We start from the raw sequence: 22289 nt of genomic DNA on the forward strand, positions 1-22289 counted from the left end.
GACTAGGAGAGTAGGGTGGAGTACCCTGGTGAAATGACCTTGAGTTGAAGATTGTGGCCACAAGGTGGCGCTGGCAACCAGTACTATGGGCTCACTAGAGGGTAGCTCTCAGGGCACCAGGTGCAAGATCTACCCAGTGAAATTTGCCAGGTAACAGGCTTGATTATCTTTGCATGTCATGACTCCAGGATGGATTTATGTTTCATAGAGTACTTGGCTTGGCTTTTTTTCACTCCTAGAAATTAAAAATAGTCTTTAAAAGATTTTTGTTAAAGAGCAGATAATATCACAAAGACATTCAGGACCTCTGCCTGTGACTTGACTGCAATTGCTTGGTTATTTTGTTGTAAGTAAACAACTCATTAGTTTGTAAGGACAGTCTGTTCAGCAGTAGCAGATTTCATACACTATAACCTATCTAAATTTTGAAACATTCATCTAGCATTTACTGAATTTTTAACCATGTATTTTGCATTTTTGGCCCTTCATATAAGTTAGTTAACTATGTAGTTGGCTTGTTTTATCTATTTATCAAAGAAAAATGTGGCTCAAGGAGACAAATTAACTTGTTCACTTTCTTAATTTGAATGTGGATCTAACTGACTTCAAAGACTAGGCTCATTTCAGAGTTATACTGCATGTTACTTGCCCAAAACAGCTTTACTTTGGTATACACATAGTTGTGTTTAAGGCCTGTGTAAATAACGATTTCTGATTTGTGTTCTCTTAAAATGTTCAGTTAGGCTTAGGATTAAGTAAAAGCAGTGTAAGGTTATATATCTTCACATTTAAAAACTTTAATAAGAACAGCCTGAATGATTAACTTTTGGGATCACTTGACCACCATCTGCGTTGTCAGCTACTCTTGGGTCATTATGGCCTGACTAACCTGTCAGTGTTCTGCATTTTCTGACAACTCAGAAACTCTGTATAGAGTGTGCATTTTTGGATTGTTTTTCTTGACTCCCCCCCCCCCACCCCCTTTGATTGTGATTAATGAGTTTGGCACATTTAATTTGGGAGCGGTTGCCAAAATTGAAAATGTCATCTTTCTGACATTGATCTTGTAAAACAAACCCAAGAAAGAATTTTGAAGTAGGTGGTATCATTTCATTTAATCAGTCAGTACATACTTGTTAACATCTGATTTGTATGCTTTATTCTATAAAGGAGACTGTCCTTTACTAGAAATCATGCATCGTTTGAAACTAAGCAGTGTGAACCAAACTCCATTTTCTTAAGTTGACAAAAACACTCTTCAAAACCAGTTTTTTAAAGAACAGTGTAGAATTTCATGCATATTTTGCCATGGACTTAGAAAACTTAACTCTGTATATTCTTTTAGAACCCATATAGTTGACTTCAGTGTAAGCCATGAGACAAGAACAATTTCTTTTTAAAAGATTTTATTTATTTATGCATACAAGAGCTGGGGTGTAGGCCAAAGATGCAGGGTGGTGAGAGGATTCACCAGAGACAGAGTTGGGAGCAGAACAGGTAGATTGACTGAAATACACTGCTGAGGGGAACGGCGGGCAAGACAGGAGAGACCTCTGCGCCATGTGGGTCAGCTCCCTGGCTGCGGAAGTGCTGCAGTGTCTGAGGATAGCTTCATAGTGCTGAGACTTAACCCCTTGCACCACCAGCGAGGCCCAAGAACAATTTTTTTTAATGTCAGGAATGATCATGTTTATAATTTGCCTCCATCCCATTTATCTCAAACTAATTTTCTTTAACCTTCATACGTTTTAAGGATGGTGCTGTATGTGTTTTCATTGTACAGACTGAGGAACTAATCAAGGCTTTGCAAGACCTGGAAAATGCTGCATCAGGGGATGCTACTGTTCGACAGAAAATTGCTTCTTTGCCCCAGGAGGTACAAGATGTTTCTCTATTGGAAAAAATAACAGGTGAGAAGGTAGAGTTTGGGTGAAAGATGAGGGAAGAGGGACGTATCTAATGCATCAAACATAGGATAGCCTGTGTCTGCAGGTGTAGACTTTCTGTGCTGTTAGATCTCCACCATCTTTAGATACACTAACTCAATTCACATGCCGAACAATAAAGCTGCTGAAACAGTTCAGGCTTTAATAGTGATTCTAGGAATTATTGAAGAATTGTTGGCATGTCACAACCTGAGGTACTCTTAAGGTCTTTTGAAAGCAGAGTGCAAATTACTTGGGAATACCAAAGGGAGAAGGCATTAAACTTATGACCCTCTTATTTAAAAAAAATTACATGTCAATGCTATGTGATTTATACACCGCACTGATACACCCCATAGTTGAGACAGTGCATTCAGTGCCGGTAACTCCACTTGTGTGTTGTCAAGCCATTTTGCCTTTTTGATGATCCTCCCAATAAAGCAGGGAGGGTTATTGATATTATTTCCACCTTATACTTGGGAAATTGACAAAAGGACTGAAGTATGAACTGGTTGTTAGGGAGAGTGGTCCGTGACAAATACTACTACTCTTCATGATAATTTTTTCTTGTAAGATTTATTTATTTATACAAGAACTGAGGCACAGGCCAAAGGTGTGGGAGCGTGAGAGAATTCACCAGGGACAGAGCAGGGAGCAGAACAGGCAGATGGACTGAAAACACTGCTGAGGGGAGCAGCGGGTGAGACAGGAGAGGTCTGCTCTGCCATGTGGTTATCTCCCTGGCCAGCCAGGAATCGAACCCACACTGCAGAGGCTGTGGACAGTTTCACAGCGCTGCCCTCAACCCGCAACCAGGGAGGCCCTCTTCATGATAATCTTTTGAAATGGCTGTCTCTATATCCCCAGATTGCATCGGAGGCAATTGAGAGGTTAGGTGTGCCTCTCAAAGTCACACAAGCAGTGGTCTTGGATTTCAGCCTGGGCTGCAAATCCTGTGTTCTTTCCATGACAAAAAAAGTCAGACCTCCTTCTAGTCCCTTCCCTTGGCTGCTTCACTAACTTCCTCCATATTCTTCTACAGGAAATCAAGGTTGCTCATGAAGTATTTCCTTTATTTGGCAAATATTTGAGGCCGCCATGTAGCGATGTTCTCTGTGTCCCATGCATACCCCCTCAGGGGTTTGTGCTGGAAAGAAAAACAAAACAGAGGTGTGGCGGATGGAAATGATTGAAGAAGATACTATTTTAAAGGTCGTCAGGAAAGACCTTTCTGATGAGATGATTTTTGATCGGAGATTACCCAAATTAGGAAACTATCCATGAGGGAAAGAAGTGCCACCCAGGCAGGGGTGTGCTTGTTTGGCCAGCACAACACCGAGGCCTCCTGAAATGTGCAAGCAGCGTTTGCACTCACTCCCTCGACTCCCCAGGCGCGGTGGCGCACACGTCTCACCGTCTGTAGAACATTGCGCCCTTGCCTGCCTTTGCTCCACACTTTAAGAAAGTGCCCTCACTTTCTTATTTACTTGGCTTAGAGGTTTGAGAGTCACGCTCTCACTTAGCCCCTCAATCCGTTTTCCTCTCTTGCCCTGTGACTCTAGTTTCCTGGCAAAGATCCCACTGCTTCCAATTTTTGGAAGCAAATTAATATAAAACTAGCAATGTAGATTATTTTATGTTTCATATAGCTTTTCAAAACTAAGTTTTATTAATATTTTTGATTTTAAAATATACCTAACAAAGTTTACTATCTTAACCCCTTGGAAGCACACAGTTCACAGTATCACATGCAGTCAGTTCCAGGTCTCATCTCACCATGCAGAACTGAAGCTCTTCACCCATTAAAGAAAAATTCATTTCCTTCTCCCTGCAGCCCTGGCAACCAGCGTTCTTAAATCCATCTTTCATCTATTCCTTGGCTGTATATGCTCAGCTGTGGTGATACTGGGAAAAACAAGCACAAGTGGGTGGACACGCCTTCCTATTTCTGTGGGTGAACTTACTGTTTTTTAAACCAGTCCCTCTACGTTGTTCAGGCCTGTTCCTTCTCACTAGTCAAGAACTTCACTCCAACACTTCTTTTTGTCTTGCGTTTTCTTTTTTCCCACTCTGTGCTTCTCAACAGCATAGTAACTTGTATTTTTCTCCCACATAGAAGTTTTATTTCTTGACTCCTGTCTTTATCTATTGTTTCATTTCTTAGTTCTTTTTTTTTAAATCGTTTTTAAAAGTGTTTTTTTCTTTTTGGGACTTTATGAAGATTTATTTTTGAGAGCTAGCAAGATGGACTAACACCTAGCGTCCGGTTTTCTTTCTCCTCTACCTCCCCATTACTTATATCTCTTTTTCCCTGGTTTTCTATTCTTCATAGCAAACCATTCTAAATGGATTATCTAGTCTCATCTGTCTCCTTTTCCCCTCCTTCCACTCTTGTTTCCACTTTACTAAAGCTGCTCTTTTCATTATTATTGATGACTTTCGTGGTGATTTTTTTGCCTAATTTTAAGTTGAGGTCATCTTAAATTTCTTCATGGAAATACTTTCCCATTTGGTGTGGTGTACAGAATAATACCATCTCCGCACCCCTAAAAGAAAATGCGCAAGTCCTAATCCCCAGAGCCTGTGAATGTGCTGTCTTACATGGCAGAAGAAACTTTGCAATCCTGAGATGGGGAGGATTATCCTGGATTATTCAGGTGGTTCCACTATAATCACAGTGTTCTTGTAAGAGGGAGGTAGGAAGGAAAGTCAGAGGAGATAGGAAGCAAAAGTAGGAGTGGTATATTTTGAAGTTGGAGAAAGGGGCCATGATAATAAATATTAAGATAATACATTGTATTGTTTTAAGCCTCTACGTTTGCAATGATTTGTTAGAGCAGCACGAGGAAATCTGACCCATATTTCCCTAGCTTTTGGTCCTATCTTTTCAGTCTCCTTTACTGGTTTCTTCACTTCTCCTTTACCTCTTAATGTTGAATAGTTAACCCTCTTCTCTAGCTAGTTTCACTGACTGTTCTTACCCAATTTGATGACTTAACAATTTTTATGCTAATGATCCTTAATTTACACCTCTAGTTGACCTCTGCCTTGAACTTGAGACCTGTACGTGTAACTTCCTGGTCAGTGCTCCTAGTTGGTTGTTTCCAAAGACATTTTAGATTCCCTGTCCCATCTCCTCGTGTTCCCTACAAAGCTCATTTCTCTTGTGGTTTTCTCCATCTCAGTAAATGACCCTTCATCGTTTCTGTTGGTCAATACCAAAACCAATATCTTGTCACAAACTTCTCTTGGATGATTGCGGTAGACTCCTCCCTGGTCTCCATGCATCCTCCTGTCCTCCAGCCCCATTCTGTTCCCCACGTAACCAGAGCGATCTGTTAAAGTAGAGGTTGGGGACCTCCCCAGTGGCACAGTGGTTGAGCGCTGGGTTGCGAAGCTGCCCGCAGCCTCTGCAGCACCAGTTCAATCCCCGGCTGCTCCCCGGCCACTGGAGGAGGGTCCCACATGGCGCGCAGACCTCTCCTGCCGCCCGCTGCTCCCCTCAGCAGTGTACTTTGGTCCTTCTGCCTGCTCTGCTCCCCGCTCTGGCTCTGGTGAATTCTCTCACCTTCCCGCGCTTCTGACTGTACCCAGTGCTTGTATAAATAAATAAATAAAAATAAATCTTAAAAAAAAATAAAATAAAATAAAGTAGAGGTTGGATCCTGCCTCCCTGTGCTCAGAGCAGTCCCAGGCACATGGCCTCCTTGTCTGGCTCTCCCCTCCTAGGGCCCTCTACCTGGTCGTGCCATAGCTTTATGTCTGTTGTTCCTCTAAAAATATTTCAAAAAATAATCTCCAGAGAGTTAAATGGCTTATTCTCACTTCCTTCAGGCCTTGGTTTACATTTCATTTTATTGATGCCTACCGTGACTATCTTAGTTAAAATCACATTGTTCTCTCCAAGTGCCTCCTTCTTTCTCCACTGCCATATTTTTCTTTACACTTTTTATTTTCAGCTAATAGATAACTAGAATGTAAACTTCTTGGGACTAGGAAGTTCTTGTCCTTCATGTCCCTGCTGGTTCTGAGAGTCTAGAATATTGCTGGACACTCAGTAGGAGTTCACGTATTGTTACATATAAGTGGAAGGCGTGGGTGTGAAAGTCTGATTGGAGTGGGTTTGTTATAGGACAGGGAGAGGGGCAGCCCAAACCCCGCAAACCTGCCTATTCTAAATGGGTTCTGCCATCCGCCGCGAAGCCCAATTTCCCCATGGGGCTGACTAACCACGGATGGCTCTGTCCTAAATCACGTTGGACGCCAAATCTGTTATAGGACAGGGAGAGGGGCAGCCCAAACCCCGCAAACCTGCCTATTCTAAATGGGTTCTGCCATCTGCCGCATCAACACAAAACACATGAGACTAATGGGAAGGATCTTTAATAAAACTAGGAAGCAATACAGATAAGGCAAAGAGTCTAGTTTCTAAATGAAGCACCCAAAGTTACCCGTCCCCTTGTGGGAAAAAGTCCATCCAAATGGGATCGGCCCAGAACAAGGCCCCAAAGCCTGCTACAAGTCTAAAGCATCTTCCAGTGGGGACCCACAGAAAAGGGTCACAAACAACCGGACAAGCCCGGAAGGAAAATAACAAAATCAACATCGAGATAAAAGCTGTCATTGTCCCCTCCCCATGGGTCTCACCCACATCTGTGTCACCCAGTCCACGACCAAAAGACAAGCGCAGTTTCTTCACATGTCTCTAGGCTCCATGCGCCTCCTCCAGGTCTCCTGGCTCCATCCTGCTCCTTCCTTCCTCAGTCTCTTCTGCAGCTCCACCTTTCCTTGGGTGGGGCAGGGAACCTCCCCCTTTCCTGGGGACCACCCTGTTACAGGTTTAGTGGCCAGGTTGGAGAGGTGGGTTCCAGAGTATAGACGGCTCAAGTGGAGGAGGGAATAGGGCAGTAGTGGGAGAGTAAAGTGTGCCCCAAGATAGGGCAAGAGAAATTGATGAGACGTGGGGAAGACAGAGGACAATCAAAAAACAGATGCATGTTGTAAACAAGAGAATGGGATGTCTGTGCCTAAGTGGAGGCTGAAAAGAGGCCCACAGCCAGCAGTCTATGTGATTGGGGGGCACAGCGCCTGAAGACTGCCATAGGGAAGCTCTGAATCAAGCATCTTGTGGCTGCGTTTTGACTGCATTTTTTCTGTAGCTTGTAAAACTATTACAGGTTATTTTTCTGGATTTTAATTTGTGTAGTATATTACCTCCATTGTACAAGTTCTTAGAGGGTGAAAATTGTTTTTTTTAAAAATTCTGAAAAGCTAGTGTCTTCCTTTTTTTTGTCATAGGCACTCAGACATCTTAATGAATTAACTTTGAGATCATACAGTCAAGCAGTGACAAAGCTAAAACCAACATAACCACCCCAACAGCTTGTTTACAGACTGTACCAACAATCTAAAAACATAAGCTTTGCGAGTCGGCTTTACCCGCTGTGACTGCCATGTCTCTTTCCTTTGTGTTCTGTTCTACCCACTTTTTCTTCAAGAACATCCCTTTGTTTCCCTATCCCTGAGGAGAATGGAAGCAACAGACCTAATTTGCATCCATCAACAGTTCATCTTCTGGTATTCATATTAAGAAGGTACCTAAAAGCCAGACAGACTGTTTACCAAACAGGAACAGTTGGGAATTCTTAAATCCTAATTTTCTGTGAGAATGCTGAGCTCTCTCACCTGAGAACCTGTATTCATGCCTTGGAGCTAGAGTCATTCTCTCTGGTGCTCTTTGTTTCAAAGCACCCATCTACTCTTTTGATCCTTAAAGGCCTTTTAAGAATGAGGTGTATGTAATTAAAGTTCTAACCCTACTACCACCCACATGGAATTAATGATACCATTTCTTACAAGCATCCTTTGGTTTTACTCTCGCATTTCTTAATGTTGAGGCTTGTTCACCATATCTTTCCAGCAATATTCTTTCTTAAACTTTTGAGTTTTTTGCACAGCTTTTTTTCAAACAATGAGTTGCAGCCCAATAATTGAACATGAAAGCAGTCTGGTAGGTGATGACCAACTTTAAAGAAAATGAAATAGAGATAGAACACTTTGCACATAGTAAGGATTCATAAAACTTACTTTCATTTTTATATTATGCACATAAATTATTATTTTTTTAATAATAAATTTTATTTTTATATTCCCCCATACAATTGCAACCCCCCCCATTCTGACCCCAATCCCTCCCCTCCCGCCCCCCACCCCCCAAAAAGTGTCTCTGGTTCATAGTTTTTTGTTGATTTTGATTTTCACTTTCTTACAGTTATTCATTTTCCTGGTCCCTTATTTAAGTTTTCTAGATTCCTGCTATGAGTGAGACCATCCGGTATTTTTCTTTTTCTTTTTGGCTTATTTCGCTGAGCATGATCCCTTCCAGCGCCATCCATGTTGCTGCAAATTGCATGTGTTTATCTTTTTTGAATGCTGAGTAATATTCCATGGTATATATGTACCACATCTTCTTGATCCAGTCATCTGTTTTTGGGCATTTGGGCTGTTTCCAAAGCTTAGCTATTGTAAATAGATGCACATAAATTATTATTTCTTAGTGTGGGCCAGGTTCAAAATCATTTGAAAGCCTCTTTCATACCAGACCCTACATACCAGACCCTACAACCTGGGAAGAAGAAAGCTCACACCCAAGTTCAAGGCTTAACATAGATAAAGAAGTAGAGTTAATAGGTTCACGTTTAATACCTGGATTTGAGCCCCAACTCCTTAGCTAACCACATACTGTACTTGTTGTATATTTTTTTCTGTTTTCACTTCTGCTACCAAGAAATGTATGCTTGTCTTTATATTTCAGAGGAATGTGCAAAGGAACAATATGAACAAAAGCATTTTTGAAATTCTTGTTGAGGAGAAATTACTTCATGACTTTAAATATCTCTATTTATAGAGCTTTTGTAGGAATAGGATTAAGTAATACTTTGCCCAAGTCCCTTCCTTGTACTGTTGCCTTCAGGTAATTCAGAAATGTCCTGTCTTGTTGACAGGCCTGGGCACCTTTGGAATTATCAGTCAGCCAGTCCATTGTATGTCCACAGGTTCTGACTTATTCCTGGACTCTGTGTTAGGAGAGAAACTGTTGATCCACCTCTCTGAAATTTTTGCAGTCATTCCTATATGATTTGTATATTGGTTTTTTTTCTCCCCATCTCATTTGTATTTAGACAAAGAGGCAGCTGAACGGCTTTCAAAAACAGTCGATGAAGCATGTCTGTTACTAGCAGAATATAACGGGCGCCTGGCTGCAGAACTGGAAGACCGGCGCCAGCTGGCTCGGATGTTGGTGGAATACACCCAGAACCAGAAAGATGTTTTGTCAGAAAAGGAGAAAAAGCTAGAAGTGAGTACATTGCAAGGTAGACCCAGATTTCCCAAATTTCCCTTTTCTGTAACCCACATACAGAGGTTTTTGTTATACCTTAATTATGTTTTTGTTTTTGAAACATGCATGAGATGAGAACATCCATCAGATAATAAAACAGTTTTAACCTGGTTGACAGTTGAGGTCATGTTTCTATATGTACAAGAAGAAAAATTGGAAAGCAAGAAACAAAGAACGAACTCTTACAGCATTTAGGATAATAATATAGCTTCAGGTTGAACTCACATTAAAAAAATTATAGATCGAGCTACAAAAAGAACTAGAGGTTAGTAAATAATTGGTAGTACCTGGGAATGCTTAAAAATTTCTTCCTCAGGTTATATTGAGATTTATTTCTGACATATATTAGTATATGCTTGCTAAGGCCAATAAGTAGTCTGCCTTAACTCTGTCTACAGTCAGTTGTAAAATTTCACAGTAATTTTTGTGGAGGCTGGTTCTTAAACTTCTGAGAAGAAACTAATTTCTACTCTGAGTTGACATTGGTCTCTGAGTGCCTTTGGGGAGGAGCTGTGGCTTCTTAATTAAGTACATGGTAGCTTAACATCATTGCCAAGTCCCTTGGGGTAACAGAGCCAGGGATTTGGACATTTGAGGAACTACTGCTTGCCCTAAACTGCTAGGCTGCTTTCTGAGAGTAACTGCCCTTCTTTTTTTTTTTTAAGGGGCCATGGAGAAGAGTTGCATCAGTGGTTTGGGGGAGAAGGAGTTTTGAGTTGGAGAACCAGTCACATATTAAAAGTAGTACCAGAGTAGATGAGGAGTTGGTGATACAACCCTTGCCCTTCCCCCCACATCCCAGCATACACACACAACACACATTCTCTGGCACAGAGGGAGGAAAAATTGAGCTAGCCCTCTGGCTGAGAGTCATCTGACACCATGGGGGAATGAGTGATAGACACTTTTTATCGTATCCTTAACCTGCAGTGACCATGGGAGCTATGATGAGTAGTGGGAGGTGGGAACTTCATATTCATACTTAACCAGCTTGAAAGTGGAAACTGGGAAATGGCCGTAAAAATAGTGTGGCTTAGATTTAGAAATCAACACTGACCAGAAATCCTAAAGGGAGTTTCACAGGCAGTACCAGACGGTCATTTATCTGAAATGCTCATCTTTCACTGAGGAAGCATTTTCAGCACCGTGCCCCGGGACTAATAAGAGAGTGTAATTAATGATTCTAGTTGTAAGTCACCATGCCATCTGTTGAACTGCCCCTTGGCGACACATTAAGGGCTTTCTCTGATCTGTCAGACATTGATTATCATGAGCAGCTGTTGGGGGGATGTGGCAAGCTACCATAGAGGACAGTCTTTCAGAAGGAGATGGTGTTGGTAGGGGAGATTAACTCTTTGTTCGTTCTCTTCCTCGAAGTTGTTTTCCTCCCTGTATTTCTTGGGGAGTCATTCTGGTTTGTTTCTTTCATTCTTGCAGAGCAACTAGTGGTTGCCGGATACACGAGTGGCCATTAAGGCTGAGAGATGGATCAGAGATTTGGGTCTGTTCTGTAAATTTCCAGCCCAGATTCCTCCATTCATCTGGGTATTGGTGTAACAATACTTAAAAAATCAGAACAGGGAGGTCCTACCAGTGGAAAGTGTAGATTTCTGAACTAAGTATCTTATCCCAAATCATGAGTCTCGGCCGTTTGAACAAAACCATTATAAAAATGGAGTTCAATTTGCTGCATTAAAAAAAAAAACCCATAAAACTAGATACAACACAAGATGTTGAAAGATGACTATTTATCCATGTTTACTATAAATGTGAACAACCTGCTTTCTAGAATCTTAAGATTTTTCTCTCACATCCCATAATAGACTGGTTTTATCCTGTGGTATCTTTAGGTAAAACTTGCTAAGTAAATAGTGCCAGTTGAAAGGTGCATTATTACTATGAATTCTTTCAAATTCTCCAAAAGCATATTGATGAGTATAGTACATAAAATATGCCTCCCTTTCTATCATTTGTTTTCGTAACACTGCCAGTCCTTCTTCTAAAATTGCCACATCAGAAGGCTAGTGAAATCTGCTTTCATTTTATAATCCCTATATTGTAATCAGTATGTAAGTATGTGGAATCCTTAGACCTCTGGAAATGAGAGTCTCTTTTCTTCCCAAAGTTCTGATTTCTGACACATTACTTCTTTTAAGTTTATTGCTTTCTTTATGTAATAAACATACCCTTTTTATTCTCTCGAGAATTTTATCATTGTTTTCTCAGTGGCTTCTATACTTTGGAATAAAGAGTGTGATGATATAGAGCCTAGGAAGATTTGAACCCTGGGATATGGGGGGAATTACAGCTTACAGAAAGAGAGTGTTTTGACTTCAGGGAAGCCATATTATGGCATAAATAGCATAAGTGACATAAAGCCAAACTAGGTAATGGCACTCATGTAGATTAAGGAGACAGTTAACATTCTGATTGTAGTTTAAGGTTAAGCTCAAATGTCTGGAAAGATGATAAAATGTTTTTATAAAAGAAAATAGAAATTGAAGAGGAGAAATGATGTTTATATATGAAGAAAAGCAAAAGGAAAAATGTGAGAGGGAGGTCCCAGCTCCCACTCTTGGGACTTAGGCTCCATACTCTTTGGGAGCTGCTTATTCATTCATGGGCAGTCAACAAACTCATGTGCATAGGGAGATGTACAAAGATGAGCAAGATGTGCTCTCTCTGTAGACACTCACACTCTTGGAGGGGGGGGTAAAAAGCAGCAGTGAGCAAGGAGTTGAAATATAATGTGAGAAATGTTATTATGTAAATAAGGAAAATACCCTAATTCATTGTCTTTCTTGAACTAGACCAAGAAAAAAAAATAACATGTTAGTGACAACATATTAAATTGACCAGAAGCTTATTTAACATATAAGAGAATTATCAAACATGGATGGGCAGTTTTTGAAAACCATAATGCCTCAGCTAGACTATCTACTGTTTGCTCCTTCAGCATAATTGTTCCTCAGTAAATATTCTGTGATTGAAATCTATCACTTGATGTAATCATTTTCTTTACTGTAAAGAAGAGTTTGTTTTGGGTTGCCTTAAAAAGTGGTTTAGGAAATCTTTTAATTTTTTCAAAAGCAGGAAGACTGTATTAGTTTAAAAGAAAAAGGTAAATATTTGATAGTAACACGTATGATTTTTTCCTTTGGGCTACTTTTCCTTTTAGTAGAATCACCGTTCACTTTGAGACTTTTTTCCTCCTGCTTTTGTTTATGTTACGGTTTACATTGGCTTACCACTTTTCCCTTAAACTCCAGAAAGGATTGGAAGGAGAGCTGCTTAAAGTCTTTGTGATGCTTTGTCGTGAACATGAAAAAACCTAGAAACGGGAAAAGGACATGTAGAAGGATGTACAAATGCAGCCCAGAGTTAAGGTTAAGGAATGTGACGAATATAGAAAGTTAATTCAAGAAGGTAAAGACCAGAGGCACCAGAAAATCCTCTAAATTTCAGTTCTTAGAACACAGGGAATGTCATATTTGGTTGTCATATTTGGTTGACTTACCTCATGTGGCTTGCTAGAAGCCCACAAGCCATAGTCAGAATTTGGATAAAGCATAATGTAGGTATGTTCCATCTGAGTGATCAGGACATGCGATAAAGAGGTAGGAGAGTCCCCCGGTGGCGCAGCGGTTGAGCGCTGGGTTGCGAAACTGCGCGCGGCCTCTGCGGCGCCAGTTCGATCCCCGGCTGCTCCCCGGCCACCAGAGGAGGGTCCCACATGGCGTGCAGACCTCTCCTGCCGCCCGCTGCTCCCCTCAGCAGTGTACTTCGGTCCTTCTGCCTGCTCTGCTCCCCGCTCTGGCTCTGGTGAATTCTCTCACCCTCCCGCGCTTCTGACTGTACCCAGTGCATGTATAGACCAAACAAACAAACAAAACCAGCAAACAAATAGGTGAAGCATGCCTCTATAAAAAAAAAAAAAAAAAAAAAAAAGAGGTAGGAGAGTCTGTGTGAGCATTGAAGGAAAAAAAAGAACCAGGTACCTGCAGTTTTACCACCACACCATTTCAGTTCACATCATGGTGTTTGGCAGTGATCTAGAAGTAAAAGGAAATAGCTCTGTGTGTGATCTATGTGCCACTGGGAACTTGCACGGATTATAGGCCATACCAGGAAGAATTCTGGCGGAAATGTTTGCCTGTCTGCAGATTTTTTTTTAATGTTTATAGAACATTAACCATTTTAAAGTTTATGTATTTCAGTAGCATTCAAGTATATTCAAAGTATCTTGCAATCATCATTTATATCAGATTCTGAAGCTTTTTGCATTTCCTCACACTAAAAGAATACCATGTGCCTATTAATCAGTTGTTCCTTACATCCTGTTCCTCCCAGCCCTGGCAACCACCAACTGGCTTTCTGTCTGTATGGATTCGCCTACACTCATTATTTCATGGAATTGTTTCTGACTTCTTTCACTTAACATAATGGTTTTTTGAGGTTCATCTGCATTGTTGCATCAGTACTTCATTTTTATGACTGAATTGCCATTGTATGGGTTACAACTCTTCATTCGTTGATAGACATTTTGGTGGTTTCCATCTTTTGGATGTTACGAATAATGCTGCTGTAATTGCCTGTGTACAAGTTTTTCTCTTGAGTTTGTTATACCTAAGAGGGGAATAGCTGGTCATATGGTAATTCTAAGTTTAACTTTTTGAGGAACTACCAACTGTTTCCTTCAACAGCTACACTATTTTACTTTTCCACCATAATATTTCACCACATCTTTACCAGCACATTATTATTTGTCTTTTTTTTTTTTTAAATTCTAATCATCCTAGTGGATGTGAGGTGGTATCTCATGGTTTTGATTTACATTTCCTTGGTGTCTAGTGATGTTAAGCATCTCTGCATGTGCCTGTTGGCCTTTTGATTTTTTTTTTAAGAGCTTTATTTTTTTTCATTGAAGAACTGGAGTGTAGGCCAGAGGTACAGGAGTGAGGGGCAGGATGGTGAGAGGATTCACCAGAGACAGAGTGGGGAGCAGAACAGGCAGATTTACTGAAATATACAGCTAAGGAGAACAGTGAGTGAGACAGGAGAGGTTGGCTGTGCCATTTTTGGATTAGCTCCCCACACATGCCATAGTTCCAGGAATGGAACTCAGGCCATAGTGGTAATAGTGCTGAGACTTAATCCCTAGGCCACCAGGGGAGCTCCTATTGGCCATTTGTATATCTTTTTTTGAGGATTTTTTTTTTTAATTCCTTTTGGTCTTTTTGAATTGGATTGTTTGTTTTTGTTATTGAATTGTAAAACTTACAAATTCTGACTCTCATCAGATAGATGATTTGTAAGTATTTTCTACCATTTTATAAGCTTTTCACTTTCTTAATACTACCCTTAAAAGCACATAAGTTTTTAATTTTGATGGGTTCTGTTATCTATTATTGTTTTCTTTTGTTGCTTATATTTTGGTGTTAAATTTAAGAATTCAGGTCGTAAAGATTTACTTCTATATTTTCTTCTCAGGTTTTTGTAGTTCTAACTTTTATATTTAGGTCATTGGTGTGAGGTAGGATGCCAACTTTATTCTTTGTATTTAGGTACATAGTTATCACAGTATCATTTGTTAAACTATTCTCCACTGAATGCATCACACTTTTGTAAAAAAAATAAGTTAGAAAAAATATGTTAATTTCTGTATGCCCATTCTATTCCATTTTCTGTGTCTATCTTATGCTAATATCACACTTTTTTTTTTAAACTTTAAAAAAAATTTTTTTAAGGTTTATTTATTTATACAAAAACTGGGGTACAGGTCAGAGGCACGGGAGGGTGAGAGGATTCATCAGAGACAGAGTGGGGAGCAGAACAGGCAGAACAACCAAAAACACTACTGAGGGGAGTAGTGGGTGTAACAGGAGAGGTCTGCCGTGCCATGTGGGTTTCTCCTTGGCCGGCTGGGAATCGAACCCGCGCTGCAATGAACAGCTTCACAGCGTTGCACTCAATCCGCTGCGCCACCAGGGAGGCCCACACTTGTTGTGATCATGGTAGTTTCACAGTAAGTTTTAAGATCAGAAAATGTCAGTCCTCAAACTTTGTTCTTCTTTTTCAATATTGTTTTGGCTATTAGGGGGGCCTCCTGCAATTTCATATGAATTTGAGGATTATGTTTTCTATTTTTGCAAAAAAGGTCGTTGAAATTTTAATTGGAATTGTATTGAATCTGAAGATTGTGTTATGGACTGTTGCCATCTTAACATTCCTAAGACTTCTAATCCATGAACATGAGATGTTTTTCTATTAATTTAGATCTTTAATTCTGCTACAGAATTTTAAAAAACATGCTGGAAGTACCACTGCTTTGACATTACAGTGGCCCTGTTCAGATGCCATAGGTATCAGGCACCACAGTAGAGGGCAATAGTGTTTCGTCCCTTTCAGTGGGCAGTGTTTACCTCCTCCCCCCCCCCCCCGTATCTAATCATGTGTGCTCAACAAAATTAGACACACTCATAATAGCCAGCTTCCTTATGCAAAGTAAAGTGGCATGTAAATTCCTGGATTTGTAGATCGTCATTAACAGGATTATTGGGCTGGACAAAACCTTAGAGATAGTGTGGGGAGTGGCTTCTTACTTGAGGGACTCATACCCAGAGAAGGAAATAAAAGTTTGTGGTTTTGTTTGCTGTGGGATTTTTTTTTTTTTATTTGATTCCATGCGTCAATAGCAGGAAGACATCCTGTTACACAGAGGAATAGCCAGAGTTGAGTCATTTCCATACTCCCCAGGAATCTTGTTTTAGAGAAATGACATCTTATGTAGGGGGATTAAAATGACTGCATGAAAGCATTCCAGAGTGGCCATGGAGAAAACCTTTAGAATTCAAGAGAGATCCCACTCTGCCACCAGGCATCTAAGTGTCCTCATTGCTGCCACTGTGTGTGCTCTTGCTCTGACAGGAAGGGTGGGACATTGACTCATTCATTGTATTTAGGGCTGCTGCTGTTTCTCCCCAGTTTAGCACCTCCTCTTGGCTATAGTGAGCCTTCTATGTCAGACAGCACAGCTGGGAAGGGAGAAATCACCCAGAATCTAACATTGCCTTGTGATTCTTCATATCTGTCTGTAATGTTGGTTGTGACAACTTGAGAAATTCTTTGGCCATGGCAGAGGGGGTGGGAAACCAAACTGATGGGTTATTAGTTGTTTTTTTGGCAGCATCCCCCACCTCCCTCAGGGTGCAGGTGTTTAGAAGCACTTATTTCAGTGGTGGGATAGGCAGTAGATGGAGATAGAGCACTCCCTTATTTGTCATCACTGTTGTCAGTTCTCCCCTCCCCCTATGATGACCTCTGGGAACTGAGAGGCCCTGCCTAGAGTTACCCCTCACGGCTGCCAAACCGGGCCTGGCCGGCCCACTAGTACTCTACATTTAGCATGTAATTCTTTGCTTCCTAGACTAGCTGTGCTGTCAGAACCATGGGCTGTGCGACCAGTGCTTGAAACAGGTCTGCCTGCTTGCACTTGTCAAGGGATCATGGGGCAGTTGCTATCATTTCTTTCTCTATAGAGCAGACTATGGCTTGCAGAGTACTTTTCATTCCTGTTTGATAAGGTGGCTTTTGTGAATTTTATTTTATTTTTTCCATGTTTCCCTCCAGTAGGTAGGTCTTTTCTAGAGTCCTGTGGTTCTGTGAATATTTTGGAGTTTAGAGTTGCATCTTGGGTCTTTGGTTTCCTTCTCCATTCACTTAAGTCATTGCTGGCCCTTATTGCTCAGACCAGATTTGCAGCTGGAGCTCTTACCTGTTAGGGCACAAGTCTGTGCGCATACGGTGCATGTGTTCTTTCTATATTACATTGTGAAGCCATTGATAGTTATGTCTCTAAAAAATGCCACATTATAATATACTTAGGTCACATACTTGGTGACCTAAGGACGTGATTTGCTGACATTTGAGACTTCACTTTGAAAAAGTGACACGATTTCAACTCTTCCGGCAAGAAGACCATACTTTTAGCCATAGTTCTTTTCAAACTTACAGCTCAACTTTTGGTGATTCCTCCTGCTTTCTGGAACAGTTCTACTGAATTTTAGTTGGTGTATACAGCACTAATTTTTCATATTTATAAAATGCATATACATGCTAAATCAAATCAGCATCCAGCACTGTATGAGTGGTAGCCTGCCAGAACATTCATTCTTACTCAACTCATACTTAGTTCTTTATTTTTATTATTATAGAAAGTATGTCACAGGAAACTTAAAAAATAAATATAAAGAAAAAAATCCTAATCTCACTACACTAAAATAACTGCTTTTAATTTTGGCATATCTCCTTTATTTTTCCTTTATTTTCCTTTTTTTAATTTATTTATTTTTAAATATTTATTTATGCATACAAGAGCTGGGGCACAGGCCAGAGGCGTGGGGGGGGGGGGTGAGAGGATTCACCAGAGACAGAGTGGGGAACAGAACAGGCAGATTGACTGAAATACACTGCTGAGGGGAGCAGTGGGCAAGTCAGGAGAGGTCTGCCAAGCCATGTGGGTTGGCTGGCCAGGAATTGCACTCATGCTGCAATGGCTGTGGATAGCTTCATATAAGTTGCGTCTTAACCCTTGCACCACCAGGGAGGCCCCCAATATCCTTTATTTTGTTTTATTTTACTTTAATTATTTTAAAGATTTATTTTATTTATACAAGCACTGGGTACAGTCAGAAGCGCGGGAGGGTGAGAGAATCCACCAGAGCCAGAGCAGAGAGCAGAACAGGCAGACTGATGATATACACTACTGAGGGGAGCAGCGGGTGCCAGGAGAGGTCTGCGCGCCATGTGGGACCCTGGCGGCCAGGGATTGAACCGGTGCTGCAGAGGCTGCAGGCAGCTTCACAACCCAGCATTCAACCGCTGCACCACCGGGGAGGCCCAATATCCTTTATTTTAAATGATCATGATGTGTAGATGGTTTTCTGTTTACGCTTTTTAAAAAAAATTGATAACTTTCGGGCCTCCCCTGGTGGCGCAGGTGGTTGAGCACCGCACTATGTAGCTGTCCACAGCCTCTTCAGCGCCAGTTCCATCCCGGCCGACCTGTGAGGGTCCCACATGGCGCAACAGCCTCTCCTGTCGCACCCGCTGCTCCCCTCAGCAGTGTATTTCGTCAGTCTGCCTGGTCTGTTCTTTGTTCTGTCTCTGGTGAATCCTCTCACCCTCCTGCACATCTGCCTTTACCCCAGTTCTTGTGTAAATGAATAAATAAATCTTTAAAAAAAAAAACAACAAAACTTGATAACTTTCACTTATTAACAAAAGCCTTATAAGCATTTTAAATGGCTATTTGAATGTCTGTGGTTGAATATTCAATGATTATTTTTATTGGGCATTTCTGTTATCTTTTTTTTTTTTTTAACTTTTTTTAACCTTTTAATCCATTCGAAAAATGGATTCTGTGCAGAGGCCTGCTTATCTTTAAGCATACTGAAAGTTAAATGTTTTAAGATTTTTGCCACCTGTCAGTTGTGGTCCTGTCTTAGGAGTTCTTGTTCTGTTTCAAATCACCATAAACAATCTATGACTTCATTGAATGTTACAGACAGACAGGTAGAAGATAGGAGATGTGTATATTCACTAGTTAGGGATTAATCTGTTTCATGAAGGAGTAAACATTGAACAGTTTAATTAGACAAGTGGGACTCTTCTGCATTTTAAATTATCCGATTATATTTGAAGTAGCTTTAGAAAAATAGTAACCTCTTCTTATTATAACATTGACTTTAATGAGCATAATTTTGAGAGCATAATTTTGAAAGCTCAAATTGCAGAAATTTGAGCTCTGCTGTCTTGAAATGTCTGTTTGACCCAATGGGTACGTGTTATTTTGAGAAAGATCTATTTCAGTGTTTATGAGTGCACCTACTACTGTTAAGGTGGGCCTATGTTCCTGCTGCAAGTTGCTATTTTTTGAAGAAAGTAAAATTGAATTGTGCCATATTTTGTAATCTAGGAAGTTACAGCTCTGATATTGTTTTTCTCTTGAAAAATGGGACATTTGAGGCCTCCCCTGGTGGCGCAGCGGTTGAGTGCTGGGCCGCGAAGCTGCTTGCAGCCTCTGCAGCACTGGTTCGATCCCCGGCCACCAGCGAGGGTCCCACATGGTGCGCAGACCTCTCCTGCCACGCCTGCTGCTCCCCTCAGCAATGTGTTTTGTCAGTCTGCCTGTTCTGTTCCCTGCTCTGGCTCTGGTGAATTCTCTCACCTTCCCATGCTTCTTACTGTACCCAGTGCTTGTATAAATAAATAAGTAAATCTTTAAAAAAAAAAAAAGGAACATTTGAATTAAGATCAGAAAGAATCCTTTTTTGTGATTAGGACAAAAATGTTTGATTATAATCAGGAATCAAAATGAAACCTTTGTGCATGAAGTCCAGAGACGCCCAGAGGTAAGTCATGCTTCATGGTAGAGACAAGGGTGCCAGCCAGCTGTCAGGGTTACTTTGTAGGCCTCCTTATTTGTTCTCATGTTTGGATCCTTTAAACATCTTTTGGAAGAAGGCTAGCCAACTCTCAGTTAATCTGGTCATTAGGTACTTTTTTTTTTTTTTTTGAAAGAGACTTTTTTTTTTTTATATAGAGGCATATTTATTTATTTGTTTGTTTGTTTGTTTGTTTTTTGTTTATACATGCACTGGGTACAGTCAGAAGCACGGGAGGGTGAGAGAATTCACCAGAGCGGGGAGCAGAGCAGGCAGAAGGACCGAAGTCCACTGCTGAGGGGAGCAGCGGGCGGCAGGAGAGGTCTGCGCGCCATGTGGGACGCTCCTCCGGTGGCCGGGGAGCAGCCGGGGATCGAACCGGCGCCGCAGAGGCCGTGGGCAGCTTCGCAACCCAGCGCTCAACCGCTGCGCCACCGGGGAGGCCCTCATTAGGTACTTTTGAGTATTTTAAGCAGGGTAATGTTGCAAATTTCAACTCAACAGAAATTTACTTAGTGATTTGCTAAGGATTGGGATAGTGATTATAAACACGTTCCACTTTTTCTTTGTAAGATCTGGTGTGATGGAGCTGGGTCTTTCCTGAGTCATTTTGCTCACAGTGTTTTACTCTGTGGGACATAGATGCAGTAGGAGTCACTCCCATAAAGATAGTATTCACCCAGTTAGGATTCAGCGATAATAATCTTCAGTTCTGGCTTTCTCCATTGACACCCTGGTCCTTGCAGCCTTTTATCTTTGATGCGGTTTTTCATTTATAAAATAACAATTTTATCCTCACCTGAGGCAAATAAGTTCCCGCATTTGTCTAACTGGTGTCTGCTTTTCCTTATCATACAGGACCTTTAGGGCCAATTTATTTTCCTTTTTGTGGGCGACATCTCCAGTAGGCAGACTGAAGATATCCTCTCAGCAGGAGGCATGCTTTGCCTCTTTTAATATTTAAAGAAAAATCACATTCTCGTGAGCATGCTCCCACACCACACCACTGTTCCTTTATCACCATGTCCTGTTTTCCCTTGTTGCCACCACTTCTTAACCCATTGCAGCTTGGCATATATAGCTACTGTCCACTGAAGTAACTGTCGTCAGACTCCCTGCCAATGGTCTAATTCCAAGCTGCTTCTCAGTCTCTGTTTCTCATCTTCCTTTCTCTTTTTTGACCTTCTTTATAAAAGCATTTAATATTGTTTATTACCCCCTATATGTTTTCCTTCTCCAGTTTCTGTATACCACACTTTCCTGGTTCTGGTCTTTTTTTTTTTTTTTTTTTTTGTCATTTAGTAAAGTTTTTCTTTGCTTTTACCATTATTAGCCTTTTTCTCATTCTGCATCTTTTCCTTGAATGACATGCTTACACTGGCCTCAGCTTCCATCAAATACTGACGGCTTAAATCTAGATCTTTAGCTCAGAACCTTTCTTGTACTTCAGCCCACATTATCTCAAACTTAATATGGCCAAAACATACCGTCTTCTTGCTTCTAACCATTTCTTTCCTTCTCTTTCCCTATCTTGGAGGATGGGATTGCCATCCATCAAAACCAAATTCCAAACTTCATCCAATGTTTTCCCCTCTTGTTCCTGTTTCCCAGATCTGTCCGTTGAGTCTCATTTTGTTCCGTTCTCTCCTCAGCACTTGAGCGGCACACTTCCCCAACAGCCTCCCATTGCTTGTCTTCTGCTTCAGAGTAGTAGGCAAATCATTTTTTTTTTCTACCTCTTCATCTTTTTTTTTTCCCACCTCTTCATCATTTTCCACCTCCTCATTTTGAATTAGTCGCCTTTCTCTTCATCTGTCTCCATTTCCATCCTCTTAGTCTAAACTCCCATTGCCTCTCACCTGGCTGCCTGCAGTAGCCGCATCTGCATTTGTTCTTAGATCCTGTAAGCCATTGTTACATGGCAGTCCATGATGTTTACAGAATGCAGCTCCGAGCCTGCTGTTCCCCTGCTTAAACATTTACTGGACTTCTCATGCTCCTAGAAAATAGACCCAGATCCTTGCATATGCCCTGCTCTCCCCATTACCCCACATGGCTTGCCCCCCCGATGACCTCATCAGTAATGCTGCTTGTTCTACTGAATTTTGTGGTCTCAGACTTAACATGTGCTGTTCTCTCTGCCCGGAGCACTCTTCCCCCTATACTTCTCACTGGTCACCCTCACCAACGTGATTCTTGTTCAACTTATAGATCTGAGGTCTGCCCATTTCCACCCCCAATAGGTGCTGGTGCAGCTCCCTATCTGTTTCCTTCAGAACACCACATAGTTTGTCATTCTTTTTATGGATTATCTGGTTATTTCCCTGAATAGAATATATACTCCTATCTGGAGTGTCACTCTTCAAGCCTCAACACTGTCCTGGTGCCTGGCACAGCATCCTCATCTCAGGTGGCAAGTCCTGTCTTTGATGAAGTCTTTTTCTAGATGTTCTCAGAAGGTCTAGATTTTACTCCTCAGAAAAATTCCTTTCTCTCGGCTTTTAGCTTGATAGGATTGGA

At 41.1% G+C, this 22289-nt stretch overlaps 1 protein-coding gene across 1 annotated transcript in view; it reads left to right on the forward strand.

The window, feature by feature from the left end:
• The window catches only part of RPRD1B (regulation of nuclear pre-mRNA domain containing 1B), a gene marked incomplete at both ends in the record, with an annotated part of 51940 nt that overhangs the window by 19806 nt on the left and 9845 nt on the right, over positions 1 to 22289 (forward strand). Inside the window, 2 exons of the mRNA XM_084248061.1 lie at positions 1784 to 1910; positions 9107 to 9282. Coding sequence (XP_084104187.1) covers positions 1784 to 1910; positions 9107 to 9282 — 303 coding nt within the window. The remainder of the gene's footprint in view (positions 1 to 1783; positions 1911 to 9106; positions 9283 to 22289) is intronic.

This window comes from Talpa europaea, assembly GCF_964194135.1.
Source record: "Talpa europaea genome assembly, chromosome: 11".
Taxonomy (NCBI): Eukaryota; Metazoa; Chordata; class Mammalia; order Eulipotyphla; family Talpidae; genus Talpa; species Talpa europaea.